Source organism: Crinia signifera, chromosome 7 (genome assembly GCF_055691185.1).
Source record: "Crinia signifera chromosome 7, ASM5569118v1, whole genome shotgun sequence".
In the NCBI taxonomy this organism is placed as follows: Eukaryota; Metazoa; Chordata; class Amphibia; order Anura; family Myobatrachidae; genus Crinia; species Crinia signifera.
The window spans coordinates 53,767,806-53,794,295 of NC_139223.1; the positions used below are offsets into that span (position 1 = coordinate 53,767,806).

The 26,490-nt window shown below is 44.1% G+C and overlaps 1 protein-coding gene across 5 annotated transcripts; it reads right to left on the bottom strand.

The window, feature by feature from the left end:
- NSMCE1 (NSE1 component of SMC5/6 complex) lies at positions 1–25,711 on the bottom strand. 5 transcript variants are annotated; one of them, XM_083153091.1, is made up of 8 exons: positions 25,625–25,711; positions 23,618–23,735; positions 22,203–22,324; positions 6,985–7,062; positions 5,712–5,858; positions 3,616–3,732; positions 3,106–3,226; positions 1–253 (listed from the first exon to the last, which is right to left on the bottom strand). In XM_083153091.1, exons 2-8 carry the CDS (start codon positions 23,727–23,729, stop codon positions 150–152), a joined length of 801 nt encoding a protein of 266 aa, XP_083009217.1. In that variant the 5' UTR covers positions 23,730–23,735; positions 25,625–25,711; the 3' UTR covers positions 1–149. The 5 variants fall into 5 exon arrangements, with proteins under 5 accessions (XP_083009217.1, XP_083009215.1, XP_083009216.1 ...); XM_083153089.1 differs by having other exon boundaries at positions 25,531–25,652; XM_083153090.1 differs by having other exon boundaries at positions 25,519–25,634.
- Positions 25,712–26,490: the final 779 nt, after the last annotated feature.

Here is a 26,490-nt window from a genome sequence, read left to right on the forward strand (position 1 = left end):
TCATGGCCTCATTCTTTTTTTAATTAACAGTATAAATAACATAACAGTGTATTATTATGGTAAAAAAAACAGAAAAAAAAGGATTTCCAAATCTACTAATAACATCATACAACATTTTCTAATATGCATGTCAGAAGTACAGGTTATCTCTATCGCCTTGACCTGGTGGCAACTGATGAGTTGTTTCTTCTCCCAGATCGGGCTGGCATCTTTTGGGATGTGGAAGGTGTTTGGGAATCCGTCTGTGACAACCCTGTGTATGACAAATTTCATAATGATTATTTGTAGGAAAAGAACGATATCCAACCTGATGTAACATTAGCTATGTATCAATATTGTCATCCATACTGCTCTCAGTCATCTGTCTATGAATAAACACGATAAAAGGACAACTATCCATTGCTCTGTGCACACAGATAAGGGCAGCAGCACTGGCTCCTTACGCTTTGCATTACATATGGAAAGTGTCTTTGGTTCCACTGTGTAGCCCAGGCATGTCCAACGTTGGCCCTCCAGATGTTTTGAAACTACACATCCCAGCATGCTTTGCAATAGTTTTAGCATTCTCTAATAGCAAAACTGTGGCAAAGCATGCTGGGATGTGTAGTTTCACAACATCTGGAGGGCCAACGTTGGACATGCCTGGTGTAGCCTGTAAGCTCTATACGCATTCGGCAGCAGGAGATGCCATAAAATCAGCACAAGGCCTTCACTAAAGGTGGCTCTTTGTGGTATAATGGGGGGAGCAGGGCTCTGTTTTACATTGAGGTGACACCCCCACTGTCATTATTAATATATAGTAGGGCCAATGTGGGGGCACCGTGTGGCATACTAATAATATTGGGGTTCTGTGGGGCATACCGGGTTTCAATGTGCAGCGTAATTAAGTGTGCAGTGTTTCATACTGGAATATAGTGTGGCATACTGTTCACAATGGGGGCACCGAGTGGAATAATGTTTATTTATACAAGGGGTGCTGTGTGGCATAATGTTTATACTGGGGACATTGTGTATCATAATCTAACTTTACTGGTATGGGCCACCACAAATTAAATGCCCTGCAGCCCCACAAACCTTAATCCAGCCCATTCTGTACTATCACTTATACTGTGTACATCAGGGGTGGCCAACCAATCAGAGGCAATGAGTAAAAAAATGTTTTATGGTAAGACAAAGAGCCGATACTATGCAAAATTGGGGGGTGGCCTATATCCTTCAAGGCCACGCCCCATTTTTAAATGCCCCACGCTCCCTCCATTTGAGCTGCCCTGCCAAATATGCTATCTATCTATGCAACCCAATATACACACATATATACATACATACCTCCCAACATGACCCTCTCCAGGACTTTTCCCTTAATGTATGATTGCTATCACCTGTGTTGAACAGCTACATTGCTAAGAAAGGTGCTTTTATAAAAAGAGGGAAATGCAGGAGCAGAGCAATGTGTCCCTCCTGGACAGGGTCATGTTGGGAGGTGTATATATATATATATATATATATATATATATATATATATATATATATATATATATATATATATATATATATATATATATATATATATATATATATATATATATATATATATATATATGTTTTTTTTTTTCTTTATTAAGATGTTAAAGTTTAAATGCTTTAATTTGCTGCTGCTTACCAGGGCCTGGGCGTGCACAGGTAGGAAGACTCTTGAGAAGAGCCGTCGGAGACGCTTGTGTCAGCATCCTCCAATGGCGATGGCGCATGCACTGCCCACCGAGTCATGCCGAGGAAAGATCCCAGCTCGGACTCCTTAGGAGCCTGTGTACAGGCTCCTTCCGGCCGAGTGCGACCACTTTAATCTGTGGTCCCAGTCAGCAGCGACATCACAGTGACAGGGGAGTGACCTCGGAAACCGCAGCTCAGTGACAGAAGAGCCGCATGTGCCCCGCAAGCCGTGGGTTGGCCACCCCTTGTGTACATTAATGTACATAATGTGTATATGTACGGCATGCATGTGTCATGTGTGTACACACTGTATGAGTGTGTCATGTTTGTGCATGCTTGTGGCTGTGTATATACAGTATAATAATACACATACAGTACTGTACAAGTGCCATCCTACACCAAGCAGAAATTCCCATACAGGGCAAAGCAAATCATTTTCAGCTGACAGTTTTATAAATACACACATACAATTTTTTTGTGATACCATGTGCATATAAATGGAAGAATATATACAGTAGGTGTAGGAATATTGATTCTATACTGCTATATGTGCTGTGTGGGCATAATGTGTAAGGGGCATTGCTATGTGATGCGTAATGTGTAAAGGCTACTACTACTGTACTGTGTGGGTGTAATGCGGTGATTTTCAACCTTTTTACCTTGCGGCACACTAAATAAGATTTTAAAATTGCCAAGGCACACCATGAGATCCCCACATGGCAAAACACATTGGCCCCCACAGGAAAAAAAAAAAAAAACTATTGGCTCCCATACAACAAACAATCACACTGGTCCCCACAGGTAGCACAAATAAAATACATTGGCCCTTTACATGAAAATAAGAGACCAGAAAATAACAGTTGAACTGGTGGTGGCTGTAAACTGGTTTGGGCATCTCTAGATCTGGGGGCACACTTGAGAACAGCTCAAGGCACACTAGTGTGCCACGGCACAGTGGTTGAAAAACACTGGTGTAATGTATAAGGGGCACTACTACTGTGTAAGGGGCATTGCTCTGTGCCTGTAATGTGTTAGGGGCGCTACTCCTGCGTGCCTGTAATGTGTTAGGTGCTCTGCTACTCTGTGCCCATAATGCGTTAGGTGCTCTATTAATCTGTGCCCGTAATGCGTTAAGGGCGCTGCTATTGTGTGGGTGCATTGTGTTTCTGCACTTTCTGGAACATGGCAGCAAAATCTCTAGATACGGCATTGTTAACCAGCAATGCAACACATGGATTTCAAATCGTAAACTTTTTTTCTGTCCAACCGAATGTCAGCACTTTGAACAGTGAAGTAGGATAAATGAATGCAAATCTATTCCAGGCCATAGAAAATCTGTTACAAGCTGCTACTAATTTTTAGATAAGAAATAAGTTATAAAAGTAATAAACATACCTGGAATTTCCTGCATCCATGGGTCGGCACACTGAGGGCAGCGTGGCTCGGCGTGACCACTGAAATACCTCCCTGCGCAGCTCAGGTGAATTTTGATACCACAGTTTTCACACATTTGACCCTAAATACACAACAATAAAACAATTTTAAATTGCTGCAGTGCATTGTTGTAAAGTGTTCTTGCACTGGTTCTCGCAGAGTTCAGTAGCAGATGACCACATCCTCTGTCAGACTTGTGAAACATTCTACTATTGCTTTATAGTTATTCAATTGTCACACAAACATAGGGGCAGACATAGTAAGCCTTTGAGAGGGGTAAACTACAAATCAGCTCCTAACTGCCATGTTACAGGCTATGGGGCAGATGTATTAAGCCTGGTGAAGAGATAACGTGGAGATAAAGTAGGTGATAACGCACCCGCATTATCACCTTCTACTTTATCTCCAACTTTGGACCTTATTCAGGTCTGTTCACATGCGGGTGCGTTAAAGAAGGGAGAAGGATATTACCTGAATAGCGATATTATGGCAGATGTTGCAAGTTTTGACTATTCCCTGGTATGTAGTCTGTATGTAATGTTCCATCTCCATTATGCAGCGCAGATGTAGGCTGTACTCTCCATCTTTCTAGTAATCAAGTGAAACGAGCATTTATTTTAGGAGCACAATGCGAGAGACTTTCGGTTAGACAACTCCTGATTATCACTGGTCATTCTCATAAGTGACGCATTACAATGATGCATGTATTTTATTATGTAGTAATGGAAGTAATGTCTATACTAGAGAGAGAATTCTTTCTTCCAGCATTTACCACTAGATGGTGCCCAACAGAGAAATTCAATTGTTGCTCCGTTTGGGAGCGCAGAGCTGCCTGGAAACACATATTAGATTGCAGTCCCCAGTGCTGACAAGATTATAAGTGAGCAAACAGCACTTTGAGTCACGTTCACCACTTTGGTCAGGTTTAGCATTTATAAACCAGCCAATTTACACATGATTAGAAAATCAATATATCACACCTTCCCCAATCTCTATCAATTTAGATAGGAGATTGGATGCGATAAACCATTGAATCGTCCCCTATGCTAATTAAAAAGAAAGCCAACAGTCTATCCTCTAGCGCAGTGGTTCCCAACCTGGGGTACTAGTACCCCTGGGGGTACTCTGCAGACCAGCTGGGGGTACTTGAAAATAATATTGTTAATGGCGGACGATGAAAAGGTCTTTTGATGGCTGAAGAAGACCCATTGCCATGGAGACAAACCATGTTGTGTCATATGCCTGACCAGCAATCCACTGGGAGCTTCCCGTGCTGCCCTCGGACATCAGCGGTCATCTGCCCAGCACTGACAAAGGTGGAGGAAGCAGCGGCATTAATCCTACAGGTGTTAGCGGGAATCCTGGAGATAGTACACAACCAGTGTCTAGACACAGAAGGGCATGATTCTTTGCTGTATACTACTGCTCCGCTCCTCCTTAATATAAGGACATGCATAAGGATCTGTATACCGCTAAGTATTGCCCATATTTCAAAATGAGAGGAGGGGGTACTTATCAATAAAAAGCCTAATCAAGGGGTACAGGAGAGAAAAAAGGTTGGGAACCACTGCTCTAGCGCTACAATGGACAGGACACGTGTTTCGCTATTAAGCTTCTTCAAGCTGACCACCAGCTTGAAGAAGCTTAATTAGCGAAACACGTGTCCTGTCCATTGTAGCGCTAGAGGATAGATTGTTTGGTGTTAGTGCAGGAGATTTATTGTCCTTTTGTACCCCCGATATACCAGGTTGTTTCCCCTCACCTAGGAGATTGGCATCAATACACCCCAGCCATAGAGGGTCTTATGCAGTGAATAACTGTCAGAGTATACTTTATATTACCAACTCTACCATACTAGCTGGGTACAGCAACATATCAGATTAAGACACTGCAAGAGACAATGTTGTCCAGCAGATGTCACTGTTGCCCCATGCTTTTAGATTTTGAGATTATCATATAAAAATACTCTGCTCCAAACCTCTGGGCACATTGACAGATTAAAGAAAATAGATACAATTAAGCTAATGCAGCATCTACAAGTCAATTTTGAGATTGTATCTTTCTCCAACTCTCACCAATCTCCTAAAGTGATTAACCCAATACACCATTAAAGCCAAGCTAGGCAATTATTAAAAAGTGTAAATTGTGTGAACCACACAGTTCCAATTTATTGTGTATCAGCTGAAACACCCTGGTGGGGAATATACCCCTGTATACACCATCATCCTATCACCTCTGCCTATATTTTAAATCTTTAAATCACATTCTTTCTTCCTTAATATCACTACATGTGTGTATGTTAATGTAATTTTTAACCTCTTATTTCGCTACTAGTGGCTGTCTCCTTATCCACTTCATACCTAATAAAGATAAAAGGAGCTCCCACTACTTTTAAGTAGTAGCAAAACAGACACTCAGTGCTACAGTCACACTGCACTCATGCTTTATGTACAGCATGGAGGATATATGTACGTGGACACAATCTGTAAGTAAATGTTATCTTGGCGACTAGTCCCCGAAAGTGTGACAATTACATGATCTCTTACCACCAATATTTGACAACAAACCTCAATCAGCCACTTTTCTTGCACAAATCTCTGCAGAAGTTGCTCGGCCTCCTTCTTTTTTATTTTCTTGGTTTGAAGTTGGTCAGCGAGGTTCAGAATGTTTGTGGAAGATGCAAAGCCGTTGTCAGAGTCTATAATTAGGTCCATCTACCCAGGACAAGGACAAACAAAAAGAAACACAGATGGAAATTAGAGTGCACTTCTTAGAACCTCATTTATAAAGTGTAGTGGGTGTATAAAGTAAATCTATTTGGTAGAAGTCCACCCAACACACATTAAAATACAGAACTACTCTACAATATTAAGTGATCCTACCAAAAGTTAACTTTCCATATATGTATAATGCCCTCTCTTCATTAAATGTAATGGGGCCTACATTGATTTTTGCCTATTTTCCAAGCAATCTGACTAGAGCTCTTACAAATTAAGCACAAATCGCTGTGTGTGTAGGGCCCATAGCGATAGGGGCCGCGTATTGATGCCGCCGGGCTAGATATTTCAAATATGCTTAAAATATCTAGCCATCGCCCATATTCTTTCTTTTGAGAAGATAGGCAGAGAGAGTTAGCTGGTGCAGCCCTGTGTGCTGAGCGATCTGATCTGAGCAATCGCACAAAGCAAAATCGGCACTGTGTAAGCGCCATTACTGTTGCATTTTCTTTCCTAAAAAATTATCCACGACACGGCTTAAATTATTCAAGGAAGTGACCAGATATAACTTTATTTTGTATAAAGTAAAAATTCAAAATATGAAAAGTGAAAATGCATCGATAAAATGTACCGGACACATATTAGCGTTCATTCTAGCACCGTGCACCTTGTAAAATCTTTGCAGTACTTCCTTCCTGCCTGGGGTGTCGCTCTCTGCAGGGGTGTTTCTACAAAAGTCTGGTTTGAATCTCAACATTGAGATACAAACCAGACTGTGCTAGAACCAACACAGCAGACAGCGACACCCCAGGCTGGAAGGAGGAACAGCAAGGATTTTATAAGGTGCACGGTGCTAGAATGAACACTAAAGATGATACACAAATGACAGCGCTGGAGTGGAAATGGCAGAGCAGCTTCCACACAAGGAACACTCCCAAGATCATACTATAAACATTTTGATTTCTATCTCAATTTAAAAAAAATCTAACTCCGCAAAATGCACCCCCCCCCCCCTCCCATCACCACATGCAAATAAAAAAAAAAAAACAGTTTCCATAGTCTCCGTGAAAAAGGAAAGCTTGCCAACTTCATTAAGAGCTAATACGGACAATGGATTTCTCACCGTCTTTCTAAATAATTCCAGCTCATTCTCTGCGTAATCCAAAGCCATTTTAGTCACTTCATTTTCTGCAAGGCCAACCTAGAGAACGAAGGAATGTAACAAAGCTTAGAAAGTAACATATTTGGAACATGAAAGCGGCCCAGGGTTCTTTCATTAGAACAAGAAAACTATTACCTCTTGGATAGTCACGGCTCAAAAGCTACAGACAAAAGTTGTTAAATAGTACATCATTACAGTACATTGTGCATGGTTAATCTCTGCTTTTGCTGTCCACTAAAGAAAGGGTAAAATAGAAAGCACCCCAGCATACTAATAACTTGGAAAGAAACTAATAAAACAGATGTTGTATAACAATACTGACAACGCAGCGGTCAATGACATGTATCGGAAACAAGTCCTCCTTATTCCCTTCTGCTACCACATTGTTATTTCCTGCTCCACCCCACAGCAGCCTGGGCTATTTGTAATAATTTTAAATAACACTAAAAATAACAATACATTTTAAAAAAAAAATCCTCATATAATAACTTGAAATGAAGCATACAACAGCTCTAGAAAAACCACATTAACTTTTTGATTTCCAGGTGAATTTGTCAAAATAGGTGTGAAATTGCCAAGCAAATATTTTTTTTCATCATAATGACCTGTAATGTTTGCTTTATATAGGAAATATAATCTTTTTTTTACACAGAACTTTTTATTTGAATGTATATAATAAAATGTAAGCAACGCTGGATTTTTTTGTGTGGATATTTTGCGCCTCTATCACAAATGTTGGCACTCAAAGGGTTGAAGCTGTCATTCTATGCCTGAGACTATTTTATTGCATTCATTCATTTTTAAACCTTTATGGGTTCCAAGAATATGAAGAAGAAAAAATAGGACTATTAGAACAGTGCAGTTCTGCTACCCACCAGTCTGTATCCCCTCCAAATTATGGCAGAGCAACATTACAAGGCTTCTCCACTTGGCCAACAGAGACCACAAAGAATCTACTACTGTGGGATTTGTCAATTTCAACAATGACCCTATGTTAGTGCATGGGAAACAGGGGGATGTGGTGTACTGGAGATACAATGCAGTACGCTTTGTGGAGAACAGGGGAAGACTATTTGAATCGGTGGGATCACCCAAGTCAGTTCTGACAACGTTATTTTCAAATCTATCCACCCAATTGCATGTGTTGTTGTGTCCGACATGGAGAGAAATACTGTCTTGGCATTCCTTTACTCTAGATTTACTGGGAAGTCACAAAAATATAAGAGATGACTGTTTGTCTTAGAGAAACAATTTATTAGTAACCATCAATGAAAAAATAAAAAACATGAAATATGAATGTAAAGGTGCCCATACACGGTGCAATGATTGCCCCCATTATGGGCTGGATGCGTTTTGCATGCAATTTGCGTGAGATGCGATCAGAAGACAGTACAAAAAGTATGTGCAGAACATACTTTTTGTACTGTGCGATGAGATGCCCACGGGAGCACACATCGCATGCTGTTTGGGCACCTTAATGCAAAAGTAATTGACACTCAGCATTGCTTATTCCATGTTTAAATTTTTTTTTATGCAAATAGAAATGTCATGGGACCATTACTCTGTTATTTTGTTGGACAGTCATTCGAGGCAAGCAAACAATTTCTGTAACCCAAATATACCTGCACCTGTCAACAAATGGTTCTGCACACTGAGCTCCTGTCATTCATGCAGCGGTTCCCAACCATTGTGTCGCACCGCACTTGTAGTGTGCAGTCAGGGGTGGCCCGGTGTTCCTGCGAGAGATGCGTTGCACGGCTGCCGGCATTCAAGTACAGGGCTTGGTGCAGCACTTTCACTCCTCAACGGCCAGGCCTGTCACATTGCCCAGCATATGCGTTGTGGCATGACTCATAGGTCATGCATGCCACATCGCCTTCCCACCAGCTTGCCAGTTTTAATACAGGCACAAAATAACAGTACATGAATTATACAATAATTCAATGATAAAACCAGATTTAAAAATTCCAGAAGACAGGTTGCAAAGGTACTAATTACCAAATCATGTATCAGAACTGGTGGTTAGTCAGTTCATGCGCATAATATTCACCAGTCTGGTGCCTGGGTAACAGGTCTGGGAACAATTGAAGTTAGGTAAAGTTATTATGTCCTCCTGGTCTGGAAATCAAATGCGTTTCGACCCAAAGAGATGTGGGTCTTTCTCAAGGCCTTTATATTACAAACACTTCCCTAACCCAGGTGCCGTTTAAAGTTATATACTCTGTTCTTGTGTACTAGATTGTTCAAAGGAGTTGGGAATCTATTTATAACTTTTTTGGCAGCCATAGGGAGCTCAGAACCGGAGATACCCGTTCTCTTTTTTTTCCCCGTATGTTTTATTACTGTGGGGGCCAATTTCTGAGTGTGTTGTGTTTTTTCCATTGGGTCAATGTGTGTGTCTTTTTATCCTCGTGGGGGACTGATGGTATGCCTTGGCAATTTTAAAATTTTGTCCAGTGTGACGCAAGTTGAAAAAGGTTGAAAATCACCACATTAATGTATGACCTACTGTAGCTGCTGCACTCACAGGTGGCCAAACCTATCTCAAACTGAAGCAGTTAGTTATAGATTTGCTGCGCTCAGCTTCTGGGGTAGATGGTACACTGTTTTCATTCAACAAGTGTGTCCCACAATAGCCTGACTATATACAGAAGGTATATGCAGATTTATGCGCGAGTAACCAGTAAATCTGTAAAACAGCATAAAAAGCATGAATGAGTGCGGAGTAACCAATCAGCTAAGTATATATAATATAGGGGCGTGACCTAGGATAGCCTGTCTGCCAGCTTTCCCACCTATATCCTGCTTAAATATCCTTTTAACCCCTTCCCGACATTTGACGTACATTTACGTCATGGTCGGGATGTACTTCCCGACACATGGCATAAATAAAAAAAGACAGAATAGACAGCGCTATGGGACTATATTGAAAACATAAAAAATTTTTATTTATACATCACAATAATATTCATATAAAAATTCTGGTCATATATGACAAAATATCACCGGCCGGTGTTAGGTACACATAAAAATCACTCTCCTTCTGACACCCAATGGTTAGTTGATTTAAGGTAATTTTGCACATATAAGCATAAAAGTCAACTCCCACAATCCTTTTGCGCAATAAGAACTGGGTTAGTATTTGTATTATATCTTAACGTAAGCAACAGTTTCTTGCTCCTCAGAGCCTGTGAATTTTCAATTGCTAGTGCAACAAGTTTAGCAGCTGTTTTAGGCTGAAGCTTTGATTAGTAAGTTAGTAACTCCCTTAGGAATAATCTTGTAGTTCCTTATATAAGGATGCACGCGGTGCAGAACGATAACAATTTGAGTGTACTTGCTCTTTATAGCTGGATGTCCCTGACAGCAGACATCTTCCCTCATTGCCCAGGGGGGGCAGCGATGCCCCCGCCCATCGGCGATCGCTGTGATTGGCTGTTCAATGTGAACAGCCAATTACAGCGTTTTCTGTGTACCGGCGAATAACGTTCGCCGGTGACACAGGGATCGGTGGTGATTGGTGCTGTTAAGTACAGCACCAATCACCACCGGGTGTAAGGGTGACACTGGTGTCACCCCACCTGCCCCCAAAAGGCTGTGATTGGTCCGTCGGAACGACGGACCAATCACAGCCATTACACCACATAGAAAATACCGGAGACAGCTCTGCAGCCGCCATTCCGGTCAGGAACAGCGTGCAGCGCGGTCTCCGTGCCCATCTGTGCCCTATACTGACCTGATCTGCGTTGGTGGCATCCGTGCTGCCAGCTCCTGTGACTTCCTGGTGCGAGTGTTGCTGCTGCTACTGCAGCAGCGTCATTGTGTCAGAAATTGTGTGATATAATTTTGTATCTGCTGTCCCCCTTTTGTGCAGATTAGTATAAACTAACATATCAGCACCTTTTTTGGGGTGCAGGTTTTTTTTTTTTTTTATATATACCCTGTCAGGTTGCACCCACAGTTGTGTGCCTGCTGCCCCTCACTGCTAATCAGTGTTGCATCACTGATCAGCAGTTTTTTTGATCGCAAAGACTGTTTTCAGCGGAGGAGGCATATGCCCTTCTTGTCTCTGACACTGACACAGCCAGTGAAGTAAGCGATGAATTGGCATTTGTCTTAAGCTCCTCTTCCTCCTCTAGTGATGAGGGACCCCCTCAAAGACGCCCCCGTAGAGCAGCTGAGACCCCCCCCCCAATGATTGATCTCGTATGGACCCCACCACCAGACAATTTTGAGCCCCAGGTTCCTGAGTTTTTGGCCAACCCAGGAATCCAATTTGATAGTACAGGCCTCAAAGAAATTGACTTTTTCAAAGTCTTTTTCTCTGATGATTTTATAAATTTAATGGTGGACCAAAGTAATTTATATGCCCAGCAGTTTATTGCCCAAAACCCCACGTCATCATTTGCTAGGTGGACCCCTGTAGATGCAGTAGAGATGATGACGTTTTGGGGTCTGGTGTTACATATGGGCATAGTTAAAAAGCCAGAAATTAGGCAATATTGGAGTACAGATGTTCTGTACAGCACCCCACTTCATCGTATGGTTATGACCCGGACTCGTTTTGAGACGATCCTTAAATTTTTGCATTACAACGATAATGCACAGTGCCCACCCAGAGATGATCCCACCTTTGACCGGCTATTTAAAGTCAGGCCGGTCATTGATTATTTCAGCGCCAAATTTGCTGAGATGTACATCCCTGAAAAATGTATTTGTATCGACGAGTCCCTTATACATTTTAAAGGAAGGGTTAAATTCCGCCAGTACCTTCCCAATAAGAGGGCAAGGTATGGCATAAAAATGTATAAGCTGTGCGAAAGTACCTCAGGGTACACCCAGAGGTTTAGGGTATATGAAGGGAAGGACACAAGAATTGAACCGCCAGAATGCCCCCCCTCCCTCGTAGGTGTTAGTGGAAAGATTGTCTGGGATTTAGTGCACCCCTTCCTGGATAAGGGTTATCACCTCTATGTGGATAACTTTTACACCAGCATCCCCCTGTTTAAGGCCCTTGGTTCAAGAGGTACAGCAGCTTGCGGTACTGTGCGCAAGAACCAAAGAGGCCTCCCAAAAACGCACGTTGCCCAATTACTGAGAAAGGGTGAAAGCAGGGGAATATGCACCGAAAATATGTTGTTGGTCAAATATAAGGACAAGAGGGATGTCCTTATACTGACAACAATTCACGGAGACAGTACCACCTCCGTCCCTGTACGAGGTACCAGTACCCACACCTCAAAACCTATTTGTATCCTTGATTACAATAAGTACATGGGCGGAGTGGATCTTTCAGATCAGGTACTGAAGCCGTACAGTGCCCTGCGGAAAACAAAAATCTGGTATAAGAAGCTGGCCGTGTATATCATCCAGATGGCACTGTATAACGCTTACGTACTATTCCGTTCTACCAGCCAGACGGGGACATTTATGCACTTTCAAGAGGAAGTCATAAAGGGCCTAATATTTGGGAACCAGCAGGCAGAGGGCCCCAGTACTTCTAGTACTGGCCCCCGTATTGTATCAGGGCAGCATTTTCCTAACGAAATCCCCTCCACTGGAAAAAAGGGCAGGACACAAAAAAGGTGCAAAGTTTGCTATAAAAAGGGAATACGAAAGCAAACTATTTTCCACTGTGAAACTTGCCCCGACAAACCCGGCCTATGTATGAAGGAGTGCTTTAAAATATACCACACATCTATGGATTATTAGGTTCATCATTTCACCGTGCTTCGGGGGTCTTGCTAATGCGACATAGCACCCACCATTCATTCCACCAGAATCTGTGCGGCAAAATCCAAATATCACTCCTTCCCTTCTGAGTCCTGCAATGCACCCAAATGGTATTTTTTGGTCACATATGAGGCATTGCCGTACTCTGGAGAAATTGGGGCACAGATTTTGGGGTGCTTTGTCTCCTTCATTCCTTGTGAAAATGAAAAATTTTGAGCCAGAATTGCATTTTTGTGTAAAAAAAATTTAATTTTTAATTTTCACAGCCCAGTTGTACCAAAATTGGTGAAACCCCTGGGGGTTTGAAATGTACACTATACCCCTAGATGAATTCCCTGAGGGGTGTAGTTTGCAAAATGGGGTCACTTGTGGGGGGTTCCACTGTATTGGTGCTTCGGGGGTCTTGCTAATGCGACATAGCACCCACCATTCATTCCACCAGAATCTGTGCTGCAAAATCCAAATATCACTCCTTCCCTTATGAGTCCTGCCATTTTTTGGTCACATATGAGGCATTGCCGTACTCGGGAGAAATTGGGGCACATATTTTGGGGTGCTTTGTCTCCTTCATTCCTTGTGAAAATGAAAAATTTTGAGCCAGAACTGCATTTTTGTGTAAAAAAATGTAATTTTTCATTTTCACAGCCCAGTTGTACCAAAATTGGTGAAACCCCTGGGGGTTTGAAATGTACACTATACCCCTAGATGAATTCCCTGAGGGGTGTAGTTTGCAAAATGGGGTCACTTGTGGGAGGGTTCCACTGTATTGGTGCTTCGGGGGTCTTGCTAATGCGACATAGCACCCACCATTCATTCCACCAGAATGTGTGCTGCAAAATCCAAATATCACTCCTTCCCTTCTGAGTCCTGCCATGCACCCAAATGGTATTTTTTGGTCACATATGAGGCATTGCCGTACTCGGGAGAAATTGGGGCACAGATTTTGGGGTGCTTTGTCTCCTTCATTCCTTGTGAAAATGAAAAATTTTGAGCCAGAACTGCATTTTTGTGTAAAAAAATGTAATTTTTCATTTTCACAGCCCAGTTGTACCAAAATTGGTGAAACCCCTGGGGGTTTGAAATGTACACTATACCCCTAGATGAATTCCCTGAGGGGTGTAGTTTGCAAAATGGGGTCACTTGTGGGGGGGTTCCACCGTATTGGTGCTTCGGGGGTCTTGCTAATGCGACATAGCACCCACCATTCATTCCACCAGAATGTGTGCTGCAAAATCCAAATATCACTCCTTCCCTTCTGAGTCCTGCCATGCACCCAAATGGTATTTTTTGGTCACATATGAGGCATTGCCGTACTCGGGAGAAATTGGGGCACAGATTTTGGGGTGCTTTGTCTCCTTCATTCCTTGTGAAAATGAAAAATTTTGAGCCAGAACTGCATTTTTGTGTAAAAAAATGTAATTTTTCATTTTCACAGCCCAGTTGTACTAAAATTGGTGAAACCCCTGGGGGTTTGAAATGTACACTATACCCCTAGATGAATTCCCTGAGGGGTGTAGTTTGCAAAATGGGGTCACTTGTGGGGGGGTTCCTAACTTTTAGCATCTTATGGTGCCTAGAAACCTACATGGTGCCTAAAAAATAATCTCATAAAAAGGAGGCTCCAAAATCAAGTAGGTGCTCCTTCTATTATGAAGCCTGTGGTTTGGTCAACGTGCACACTAGGGCCACATATAGGATATTTATGAAAACAAAAGAATTGGGGGAATCAATTTTTAGTCACATTTCTCTAGTAAAATCTACTGTGTTCCTTAGAAAAATGTATTAAAATTGAAAATCTGCAAAAAAAATGAAATTTTCAAATTTCACCTACACTTTGTTTTAATTCCTGTGAAACACCTAAAGGGTTAACAAACTTCCAAAATGCTGTTTTGAATACTGTGAGGGGTGCAGTATTTGAAATGGCATCATTTATGGGGGTGTCTCACATACAAGTCCCTCAAAGTCACATCAGAACTGAACTGGTCCCTAAAAAAATCAGTGTTTGAAATTTTCTTGAAAATTTGAGAATTTGCTATTCATATTTTAAGCCTCCTAGTGTCCAAAAAAATTAAAAGGAGGTTGAAATGATGGAAACATAAAGTAGACATATGGTCTATGTTAGTTATTAACTATTTTGAGTGGTATGATTATTTGTCTCACAAGCAGAAAATTTAACATTTTGCAAATTGCAAAATTTTCAATTTTTTTACGACATTTTGGTATTTTTCACAAAAAAACACAGACTGTATCGACCAAAATTTACCACTTACTTGAAGTACAATGTGTCACGAGAAAACAATCTCAAAATCACTGGGATAAGTAAAAGCAAAAAAAAGTTATCCCCACTTAAGTGATACATGTCAGATTTGAAAAAAAGGGCTCTGTCGGAAGGCAAAAACAGGCTGTGTCGGTAAGGGGTTAAAGTAGCGATATCTCTCTGGAGTTTTGTGCAGCGTGTCACGCCAGGGATCTGAGTCTCAGCGACGAAGACCTCTGGTGGAAACTCGGGCCGATCTAGAAATAGGGGAGGCTTCAAGAGACCCTTGCGCATTCACTTGCACGACAGTGCACCCAGAGGCAGGAAGGAGGCAAGGTAAAATACAACCAGGTTTATTGAAGGAACCGATGACGGGAAGGTTGTAAATGGCAGGCAGTATAGTATGCAAGATAACTTTCACACAATGGAGGACAGGTGGTATATGGTGCAGTGCAGAGCACTGATGAAGTCCTTGAAAGACAATATTGTCCACACTGTGTGAGCAGTACTTTACTGGAGCTTGCCTTTAGCTGAGTTGTGGAACGATGGCCAGAACATCGAATGCTGAAGGAACGATGGCCGGAACATCGAATGCTGAAGGAACGATGGCCGGAACATCGAATGCTGAAGGAACGATGGCTGGAACATCGAATGCTGAAGGAACGATAGCTGGAACATTGAATGCTGAAGGAACGATGGCTTGAACATCGATTGCGGCACTAGGCCAGGAACGGCTGAGGTGAGTATCCTATACTGGACATCGGATCACAGGAGCTGGAATGCCTGGAGATTAGCATACTGCAGCAGAGACAGAGAGACAATTGACAACTGAAGCACTAGCATCAGTCTGTGTTCTCCCAGCATATTTATACCCACTGGAAGGCCAGGATTGGCCTGTTAGGTATGACAGGGAGCTTAGACTGCACATGATTGGTTCAACCTGACATGTGACTGAAAGGAGCATGGCAGCCCCCATGTCAGGCTAAGGCGGGAAACAGTGTTTGTGTCCACCATGCTTGGGCCAGTAGCAATGGCAGTGGACTGGAGGATTGCCGGACACTGGACACTGTCACGCAGCGTGATGGGAGCGGCGCAGGACAGCCGCTTGACACACAGGACGCCGGCTGCGTCTGGATCTGAAACGCAAGCTCAGCCTGCGTAGACACTTAGCCGGTAAGAGAGCTTGCTTTAATATTCAGATCGTGACACAGCGGTTGGGCAGCCTCTCCCTTTGTTTCTGGAATACAGTGGTGGTCGGTTGTCCGGTGAAACTTATGCAGAGCCCAGTGGTCGAGTGGTTGCCTCCTCTGGCGCAGCGCGCCTGCCTTCTCTGCCTGCATTGGAGGATTATTTTTGGCAAAGAGTCCCTCTTAATCGCTGCTTGTGCTCCTCTTGTCCAGCAGTGGTATCTGGAGCCGTGACTTGCTTGCCTCCGGCTGTTGTTGGTTGTGTGGGTACCCTGCTCCAGTCATCACCTTTGTGAATACCCTTGGTGCTGTGGCAGACCAAAGGGTAGGGCCTGGAACTGTAAATGAGTTTCCCCTATCGCAAAGTGAAGTAAGGACTGATGCTCCTTGCAAATGGGTATGTGCAGATATGCATCCTGAATGTCTATGGATGCTAAAAATTCCCCTGGCTCTATGCTGCCAAGCACTGAGCGCAGGGACTCCATGCGGAAGTGATCCACCCAAAGGTGTTGATTTAAAGATTTCAAGTTTAGTATGGGTCTGACTGACCCGTCTGGTTTGGGAACCAAGAAAAGGATTGAATAAAAACCTTTCTTGTGTTCCTCCTGAGGAACCGGGACCACAACCCCCTTTTCCCTGAGAGCCAACGCCGCCCCCAAAAGGACCTTGCGTGAAGTGGCTTCCCTCGGTAAACTGGTTGGAAAAAATCTCTGTGGAGGATTCCCCCTGAGATTTATCTGATAACCTCTTGTGACAATAGAAAGGACCCAAGGGTCTGAGGCTGGAATATTCCACCTGTCCCGGAACTGAAGTAGGCGAACCCCCCCCCACTCTGATACCAGAACGGGGAGCCTGTACCCCGTCATGCAGAGGATTTATCCTCTCCTTTAGACACTTGCTTCTTACTGAAGGCCCCAAATCTGAATTTGGCAGCTTTTCCTCTACTGGCAGGGAATCTACCTCTTCCCGCCTGTCCTTTATTTATGCTCCCCCTCGAAAGGAGGAGCGAAAAGCAGGCTTAAACACCCCAAACTTAGAGCCTGAAGGTTTTGCAGAGGTAGGAAGGAAAGTACTCTTTCCTCCTGTGGCTTGCTTTATGATGGACTCTAGTTCAGAGCAAAAAAGCAACTCCCCTTTAAACGCTAAGGTCTCCAGGGCTTTCTTTGATTCGCTGTCTGCATCCCAGGCCTTAAGCCAGAGGGCTCGCCTTGCAGACACAGAAGTGGCGGATACCTTTGAAGCCATTTTGGCACCTTCTTCCCCTGCCTCAGAGAAGTACTCTGCTGCACATCTGAGTTTCTCTGCAAGGATAAACACCTCAGAATCAGGCCGCAGCTGATCTCCCAAAGCCTCAGCCCATTTAATCATAGCTTTTGCTACCCAAGCTGAGGCAATAATGGGGCGGAGTGTATATCCCACTCCATCAAAATCTGCTTTAAGGCATCCTTCTAACTTCTTATCCAATGGATCCTTAAAGGCTGCATCACCCTGAACCAGCAATGCCGTAGCCTTTGACAATTTAGCCACGGGGGCATCCATCAACGGGACTTTCTCCCACAACTTCACATGCTCCTCAGGCATGGGATACATATTTGCATATCTCTTGGACATAGACACCTTTTTATCAGGGACTTTCCAAGCTTCCCCCAACAAGGAGACCATACCGGCAACCGAAGGAAAAGTCACAGAGTCTCTGCGCATTCTCTTAAAAATACAATGAGCCTGTATTTTGTCCTCCTCTGACAAATCCAAAGCCTGTTTTACAGTCAGGATTAAAGCCTCAAACCCTGGGACAGAAGCATCAGCCTCTTCCCTCAGATCCCCAGATAAATCATCTGTACAAACACCATCATCATCTGAATCCACATATAACAGAGGAGGTGTAGCTGAAGGCCGCAAGGAGGAAGGGCTCTCAGGGGGTTTTGCTAATTTTTCCATAAGTGCATTCATTTTATGTATCCCTTGCGCAGTGTCCTGTATGTCCTGCATCAATAAGGGGTCCACTTGCGAAGGAGCAATGGATCCCATAGAATTTTGGGAGGAAGAGCTAGGGCCAGGAGACTTTATAAAGTTATCCTTTTGCCTATTAAGAGCCTTAACCAAGGCATTCATAGACCTCTCCAACGCTGCAGCCCACGCTGGTTCGGGATGCTCAGACCCCTGGGCATGAGCATTGCCGGGCAAAGATTCACAAGCAGGGCAAAGGTCCCCTTGGTCCATCTGTTCACATGATAAATTAACCCCGCAAACACTGCAGTTTAATCACATTTTAACCCACGGTGCACAATGTCAGGCAAAGTACAAGGCAGTATATACAGTGCACTTATCTGTCTTGCTCGCTGTAGGCGACTCAGCATCAGCAAGGATAGCGCTTCCAGGAGAACTGCACTCTGTGTACTTCAGAAAGCTCAGCCAGGCTTCAGCTCCGCAGCTATGGAGAGAAAATGGCGCCCGCACACAGAGTAGGAAGGGACCAAGTCCCTGCTTCAGAGGGGTAGGAAGCCAGAATTGGCGCCTTTCCCTCTTTAGCCGCTCCCACAATAGTTACTCCTCACTTCCTTGTGCCTCCCCCTCAGGTCAGGATCACTTGAAGTCTTCCAGCTACGCTGGACACCAGTAGCAGACTTCACTTCCCTAGTGGGATTTCAGTCTGCAAAACCCTTTCCAGATGGCGCCCGCCATCGCAGGAGGTCCTTCCTCCATGATCCCCTTCTAAACAAGGAGCCGGTTCCAGACGCTCCCAGGGCCCAGGCAAACCCCATCAAAGCTGGGGTTAAGCGCTCTGCAGTGGGTGCAGACAGCCCACCCACGTGCCTCTGTCAGCCTCTACTGCGCTCTCAGTGTGCAGCGCTTCTTGTCAGAAGCAGCACACTGGTGAAAAACCTACACTAATCACTAAGTTAATAAAATAATAAAAACCTAGCTAAACTAGTCAAAAAATCCAGAAAAAAGCCGGCTGCAGCAGCAGCCGATCAGCATAGCACCCACTCCTGTGGGCACCTAAAACGAACTGGAGCATGATGGGATGGAGCTTGTGTCCAGGAGCATAGGTTCCTTGGCTCCTATGGACCCTCCTGCATCCCAAGGTTAGCTGTGCCACCGGACTAGACAAAAGAGAAAAGGACTTATCGGTAAGTACAAAATCCCATTTTCTCCTTCATCCACCAGGTGGCACTGGATTTCGCAGTGGGGACATCCCAGAGCTCCAAAACCAGGCGGGATGGCGCTGAGATCCCCCAAACACCGAACGGCCAAACTGTGACGCTTGGGATGCGAAGGTGTCAGAACGGCAGAAAGACATAGAACAAAAGTTCTATGTCTAGACAAGGTAGCAGCCCGACAAAGCTATGAAAACTGCATAAAGGGGAAGCAGCTCTGAATATGACCAGCACATTTATTGACAGGAACCAGGACCAATGAAAACTACACATAAACACCCAATCCTGAACCAGCACTTCTAAAAGACTTTTAGCCCACCTATATTTAAGACAATGTTGATGTGACCTACATACAACACCTAGAAGAAGGCCTACGCCAACCCGGAAGTATGGTACACAGACCGAAGCTGCTGGAGAACCAACAGGGTAGGAGCACCACAAAGCAAGCTTTTGGTGAATGTTTGTGAGGTAAATCTCTTTAAGTGGAGGGGATAGCTGGTGGTTGGCTTTCCAGGTGTCTAAGCAGAATATGGCTCTAATTCTGGTTCACTCACAAAGGCAAATTCCTTCTCGGTACTTGTGTATTATAACGGCGCCCCTGATTTCCATTGCGCAATGTTTTAATCGCATCGCATGCCATGCACCCGATGGCATGCGATGCAACGCGATTTTTGCCCCCATACGATGAAAGATTGTATAAGCACCCTAAAGGGTGCTTTTAAGCACCGTAATGGGTGCTTACAATGTTAAATGCACCCCCACGCCACCCCCCTACTATAAACGTGAACCCGAAGCGTGGCGAGTGCAGCGAGCCCGCGAGGGGCGGCGGTACGCGTCCTCCGACCTTTTCATACCCCCACTATCCACATCGGCGTGGAGTTCAGAATAGAAAGTGTGGCGAGCGCAGCGAGCCACCGAGCCCGAAGCGTGGCGAGCCCCGCGAGGGGACGCGGATACCTTCACAGGTATCGGAGTCGCCACGCGGCCTTCACAGGTATCCGCGTCCCCTCGCTGCGCTCGCCACACTTTCTATTCTCAACTCCACGCCGACGTGGATAGTGGGGGTATGAAAAGGTCGGAGGACGCATACCGCCGCCGCTCGCCACGCTTCGGGTTCACGTTTATAGTGGGGGGGGGGGGGGGGGGGGGGTGCATTCAACATTGTAAGCACCCATTAGGGTGCTTATACAATGATTAATCGCATTGCATCGCATTGTATGCCATATACAATGTCATACAATTTTAAAATTGTATGGCATTGCGCGATATCGCGTTGCATACCATCGTATGCCTTATGGTATGCGATGCGATGGGCGCCGCCAAAATACACAAGTAGCTCCTTCTCAAATGGACAAATTCATGTGTACTGCAGATGGGGCAGATGTAACTAGTTGATCTATTGAGATCAACTACAGACATTTATTTTCATTACTTCTATTGATCATATTTTTGTAACTTTTGTTTGGATAATTACTGTATTATTTATGAGATATTGTATCTATTTTACCAATATAAAGTAGAAGCATCGCAGTGATTCATGGTTATATGCACTGTTTATTTACATACATCTGCTTATACCTATACCATGTAAAAAAAAATTGGAAAATACACTTCAGCTTTATCCCACAAAACACCTCCACCAGGTAGTGCACACCAAGCTCTCTTGTAGAGATGTATGGTTTCTCTGATAATTTTCAATTTCCCTATGGGACCCTTGAAGTCCTTACTGACCTCAAGTAAGGTTCCTGTGTGCACATAAAGCAGGGCTGGGCAATTGCGGCCCTCCAGATGTTGATGAACTACACATCCCAGCATGCCTTGCATCAGTTTCAGCATGGCCACATAGCAAAACTAATGCAAAGGATCCTGGGATGTGTAGTTCATCAACATCTGGAGGGCCGCAATTGCCCAGGCCTGACATAAAGGTATCTTTCTTTCACTGAAAAATGTGCAATTCTGTGGTGGTGGGTGTCTGGTGACCCACGGACATACACGCAGCTACAATCCTGGGCGCGACCACCTTCCTGTTAAATTTCTGTTTTTGCAATACACTGTACCATTCACCGCAAAAGCAAGAAGCTGAGCGCAGCACATCTATAACAGAGGCCCTTATTCTGGTTCATTCGCAAAATCAAATTCCTTCTCAAACGGACAAAACCATGTGCACTGCAGTTGGGGCAGATTTAACTTGTGTCGAGAGAATTGGATTTGGGTCGGTTTTACTTCAAAGTGAGATCAGTATTGCAGTGTAAATATAAAGCAGCCAATATTTTCCCTGCACAGAAACAAAATAACTCAGCCAAATCTAACTCTCTGCACAAGTTACATCTGCCCCACCTGCAGTGCACATGGGGACTTATTCTAGTTCACTCTCTGACAAAATCCTTCTTAGATGGACAAAACCATGTGCACTGCAGGTGGGGCAGATGTTACTTGTGCAGAGAGAATTAGATTTGGGTGTGGTTTTACTTCAAAGTGAGATCTATATTGCGGTGTAAAAATAATGCAGCCAGTATTTACCCTGCACAGAGACAAAATAACTCACCCAAATCTAATTCTCTGCACATTTTACATCTGCCCCCTTGCAGTGCACATGGTTTTGTCCATCTAAGAAGGATTTTGTCAGAAAGAGTGAACTAGAATAAGGCCCATGGTTTTGTCCATTTGAGAAGGAATTTGCCTTTGTGAGTGAACCGGAATTAAGGGCTATAGTCTTGCTCACTTTTCCTTACTCGGGTTTGATAGGTGCCTTCTCCACACTACATGTTTCAGCACAAGTAAATATAATAAGAATATAACCTTGGGAAAAATATGGAAGGAATACAAAATTTAAAGTACACATACCAGAGCGTAATATCTTTTGCCACTGTTTTCATCTGTTCCTTTCTTAACCAGCATGAACAGAGGCTGCAGACGTGTATTGATCACACCAATAAAATCATCTAACTTGTCGTGCATGTAGTGAACTGAAACATTAGGAAACGTGAAGTTAAATGGATGAGCTGAATGAAATAAAAAGGCTCAGTAGTTTATAGCAGCAATATTAAAGGACATAAATATACTGTATATACTTAAAACTGCAGATGACCGAAAATCGAGCTTAAAGTGCATCTTTCACATACACAAAAACCCTTATTCAGTTCTCAAAATGGGCAAAACCATGTGCACTGCAGGTGGGACCGATGTAACATCTGGAGAGAGAGTTAAGTTTGGGTGGGTTGTGTTAAAACTGAAATCTAAATTGCAGTGTAAAAATAATGCAGCCAGTATTTACCCTGCACAGAAACAAAATAACTCACACAAATTTAACTCTTTCTATACATGTTACATCTGCCCCACCTGCAGTGCACATGGTTTTGCCCATTTTGAGAACAAATTTTTACTGAGCTCAGATCTGAATAAGGGCCAAAGTACAGCCATACTGTTGGTGTGCATGATATATATATATATATATATATATATATATATATATAAAAGAATGCAGAAGATTAACCCATTTAGACCAGCCTAAAGAATACTGGTTTTTGCAAGCGGTTCAAACGCACCCATTTGAAATGTCCCGGGTCATGAGACCCTGTATTTCTACCCGGATAGCGAGCAGGGTTGAACATGGGTTCAACCCGGCATGCTGTGCAGCGCAAACAGGTAACATGGGTCAATGAAACCTGTTCAATGCAATGGAAAAGCTGGCACCTGGAGATGCTCTAATCTCCCAGCGCCGGCCCAGAACCTGCCCCCCCCCCCCCCCCCTTGAGAACCATGAGGGTGAAGTACTATGGGGGGATGGATCTCTATCAGTCTGATAGCATGTAACTTTAGCATGGCTCCAAGTTAGCTGACTAACTCTAAGAGGGGTATTCAAGCCCCAACGCTATTTCCGACGGGGGAAATAGCGGCAGGCGCCTATTCAATGCTGTCTTGCCTAACAGCATTGAAGAGGCAGACCAACAGAACAGGTCTGACTTTAAAAGCTGTCATGCCCAATTTGCCAAGATCACGGGCAGATCTCCACAATCCACAGCCGTTTATGCGGACACGCCCTCTTTTCGACAATCGATATGGGGACATTGGATCCCGCCTGCCTTCGAGCAAAGCGAAAACAGGCCAGGGACGCGGCTGTCGGGACGGACTGACAGTCGTGACCCGGGATTAAATATCCTCCCATTGACCGGTTCATGATTTTTTCCGTCCTGAATAAAGTCAACTTTAACATACATCAGAACAGGATCCCTGTGACCGAGAAGAAGCTACCAACTGACCTTTGTGCACGTCACAGCAATGCTTATGAAGAGCCACGGTTGCAGACTGCTCCATTATACCATGGGACATAAGCACTTGCAGGAATCTCTGGTGGCTTTCATTAATGCTCATACTGCTCTATGGATTACAAAGCAAATATGAAGAGTCATAACAGGACATACAATATTCTATAGTACTATATTATATAACTATATTCTATTTTATATATCTATATTAAAATCATCTAACAAATCTAAATACACCTAATTCTGTGATCACTGTCAAGACCAGAAGTTTTAAACGTGTTTAATATTCCTGATCCACTGATGTGAACATCAGGGGATTGCCCAAATACATCGGTAATGTATGGGGTGTATAATGCTCGGTACACACCTGGCTGATTGGACAACCTACCTGAGGAACGGTAAGAGCAGGGCTGGGCAATTGCAGCCCTACAGATGTTGAGGAACTACACATCCCAGGATGCTTTGCATTAGTTTTGCTATGTGGCCATGCTGAAACTGATGCAAGGCATGCTGGGATGTGTAGTTCCTCAACATCTGGAGCGCCGCAATTGCCCAGCCCTGGGTAAGAGCATACTCACCAATTATCTGTCTGACGTGTTGTGATTGACGTCACAAATGGACAAACATTTAAAAGGGCCTGCCCTGTTGAGATGTCAGTCAATGATGTGTACAGGCAGTTGGTGGACTGGCCGTACAAACTACAAGATGACCAGATATATCCGCATATATTATGGGTATCAACTGTTTTGCAAGGCCAACATAATACATATATTGGGGATATCCACCTGCCAATGGGTGGACATATTTGCTGTTTGCACCCAGCTTTGCAGCATATAGCCCATATAATTACTAATATCTTTAGGTCATAATAATACCATTCTAAAACTTTCAAAGAGCATGCTGCACAATGATAGATCTATCTCTTTCTGCACCATGCTTTTTGGAAGTTTACAAAGGCGACTCACCTATTTGACTTAAGGTCCATACACACTGGGCGATTGAGCTAAAAGCAGCTCACGTTTACCGTTTGAGCTGCTTTCAGCTCAAAAGCTGCCCAGTGTGTATGGTCTGGCGGTGAGCTCTATTCAATGCCATTTGCCGCTCATCCGCTGGGATTACCAGCCGATTGGATGGCTTACAAATACGTCCTGCTGTGGAACGCCATCCAGCCCTCCGAAAACTGCTTGGATGGGCGAAAAACTGATCGCTGTGCATACACACTGGGCAAAAACACCTGGTGTGTATGCACCTTTAGGCATGAGCTCTTTTTTCATATATGGCCTGTCAGTAAAGACTGATGGGCAGATGTGTTAAGCCTGGTGAAGTGGTAAAGTGGCCGGTGAGCAGCCAATCAGCCCCTAACCATCGTGTTTTCAAGACAGTTAGGAGCAGATTGGCTGGTGCGTTACTACTGCCCACTCTATTATTTCACTAGAGTTAATACATTTGCCTCGGAGTTTCCAATCTTCATTGAAAAAGATTACCATGCCTGGGTGCGGTTTACATCTTCTATACAAAAAATACCACTTCTGGTAGCTGGTGGATCTGACTTTTAATGTCCCCACCTGATAGCAGTAAATATATACAGTAACTGTATCATCACACTGCATTATGGAACGGATATCATGTATACTGGCCAAATATTTACATGCCATGTGGCTACAACTGATCTGCCAAGCATACCAACAACTGCCCCATATTACAGCTATAGTAATGATGATCACACAGCCTGCTACTGGCTGTACACACACCATGTCACACAGCCTGCTGCAGGCTGTACACACACCCACACACAATGTCACACAGCCTGCTGTACCACGCACACCATGTGTCACACAGCCTGTTCCACCACACACCGTATCACACAGCCTGCTGCACAGACAGTTGCCACTCACACTGCGCCTGACCTAAGGGGTCTCTGGGGGTCACTCTGGGGTGTATAGCAGTATAATGTGGAGACTCGGTTGAGTTCCCGGTAATGGCGGGAACTCAGCAGCTCACCTCACACGTGACGAGCTTGTTACCAAAAGGTCGTCACAACACACTACGTGCGTGCGCGCATGCGTACTTTACCGTACAACAGCCGTGTAATAGCGTAGAAGGTTGTAGTAGGAAGTGTCGGCACTAGAGGGCGCTGCAGCACCAGGAATTATTGTGTTTGTAGTGTTGTACTGTGTGACAAGAGCAGAGTAGGGTACAGGCTGCTGCTGCTGTGCAGAAGTCCGCCCTCAGGCCCTTCATCCACAGCCATAGTGTAATCTTAGCACATTCTGACTACATAAAACATTATACTGTAGGTAGCAAATGTGCTCCTACATAGACCAGGAGCAAATAATCCAGGGTTACCACAGGAGACGTGGATTCAGTCTGAGTACAACAGGTGGGCAGGTGTACAACACATGGATCATAGGGTAGACAGCAGGTTGGTCAATAAGCATTAGGTCGACACCACTAGGTCGACATGCAGGAATGACAAGATGACTGAAGGTGGATATGGGTTAGGTCTACAGGTCATTAAGTCGACATGGGGAAGGTCGACAGTCCAAAGGTTGACATGGGGTTAAGATGAAGTTGCAGGGGTAAAAGTCCAACTCTGAATGTGAGCAGGATGCCAAAGTAATCTGTGAGCTTCAGTTAGCGCCCACAGCAACATGAGTAGCAAGAAGCCAGGTCAGCATGGCAGCAATTCGGGAACACTTGGAAGGAATTTGTAGATCATCAGTCCACCAACAAGCATTTGCACTGTGGAGTCTAATGAACCTTAAGGTGTGCACACACGGTGCGATATGATTGCTGGCGATATATTGCTAGCAATATATCGCCAGCAATCATATTGCTCAGTGTCTCCTTCTCATAAGCGATGAAAA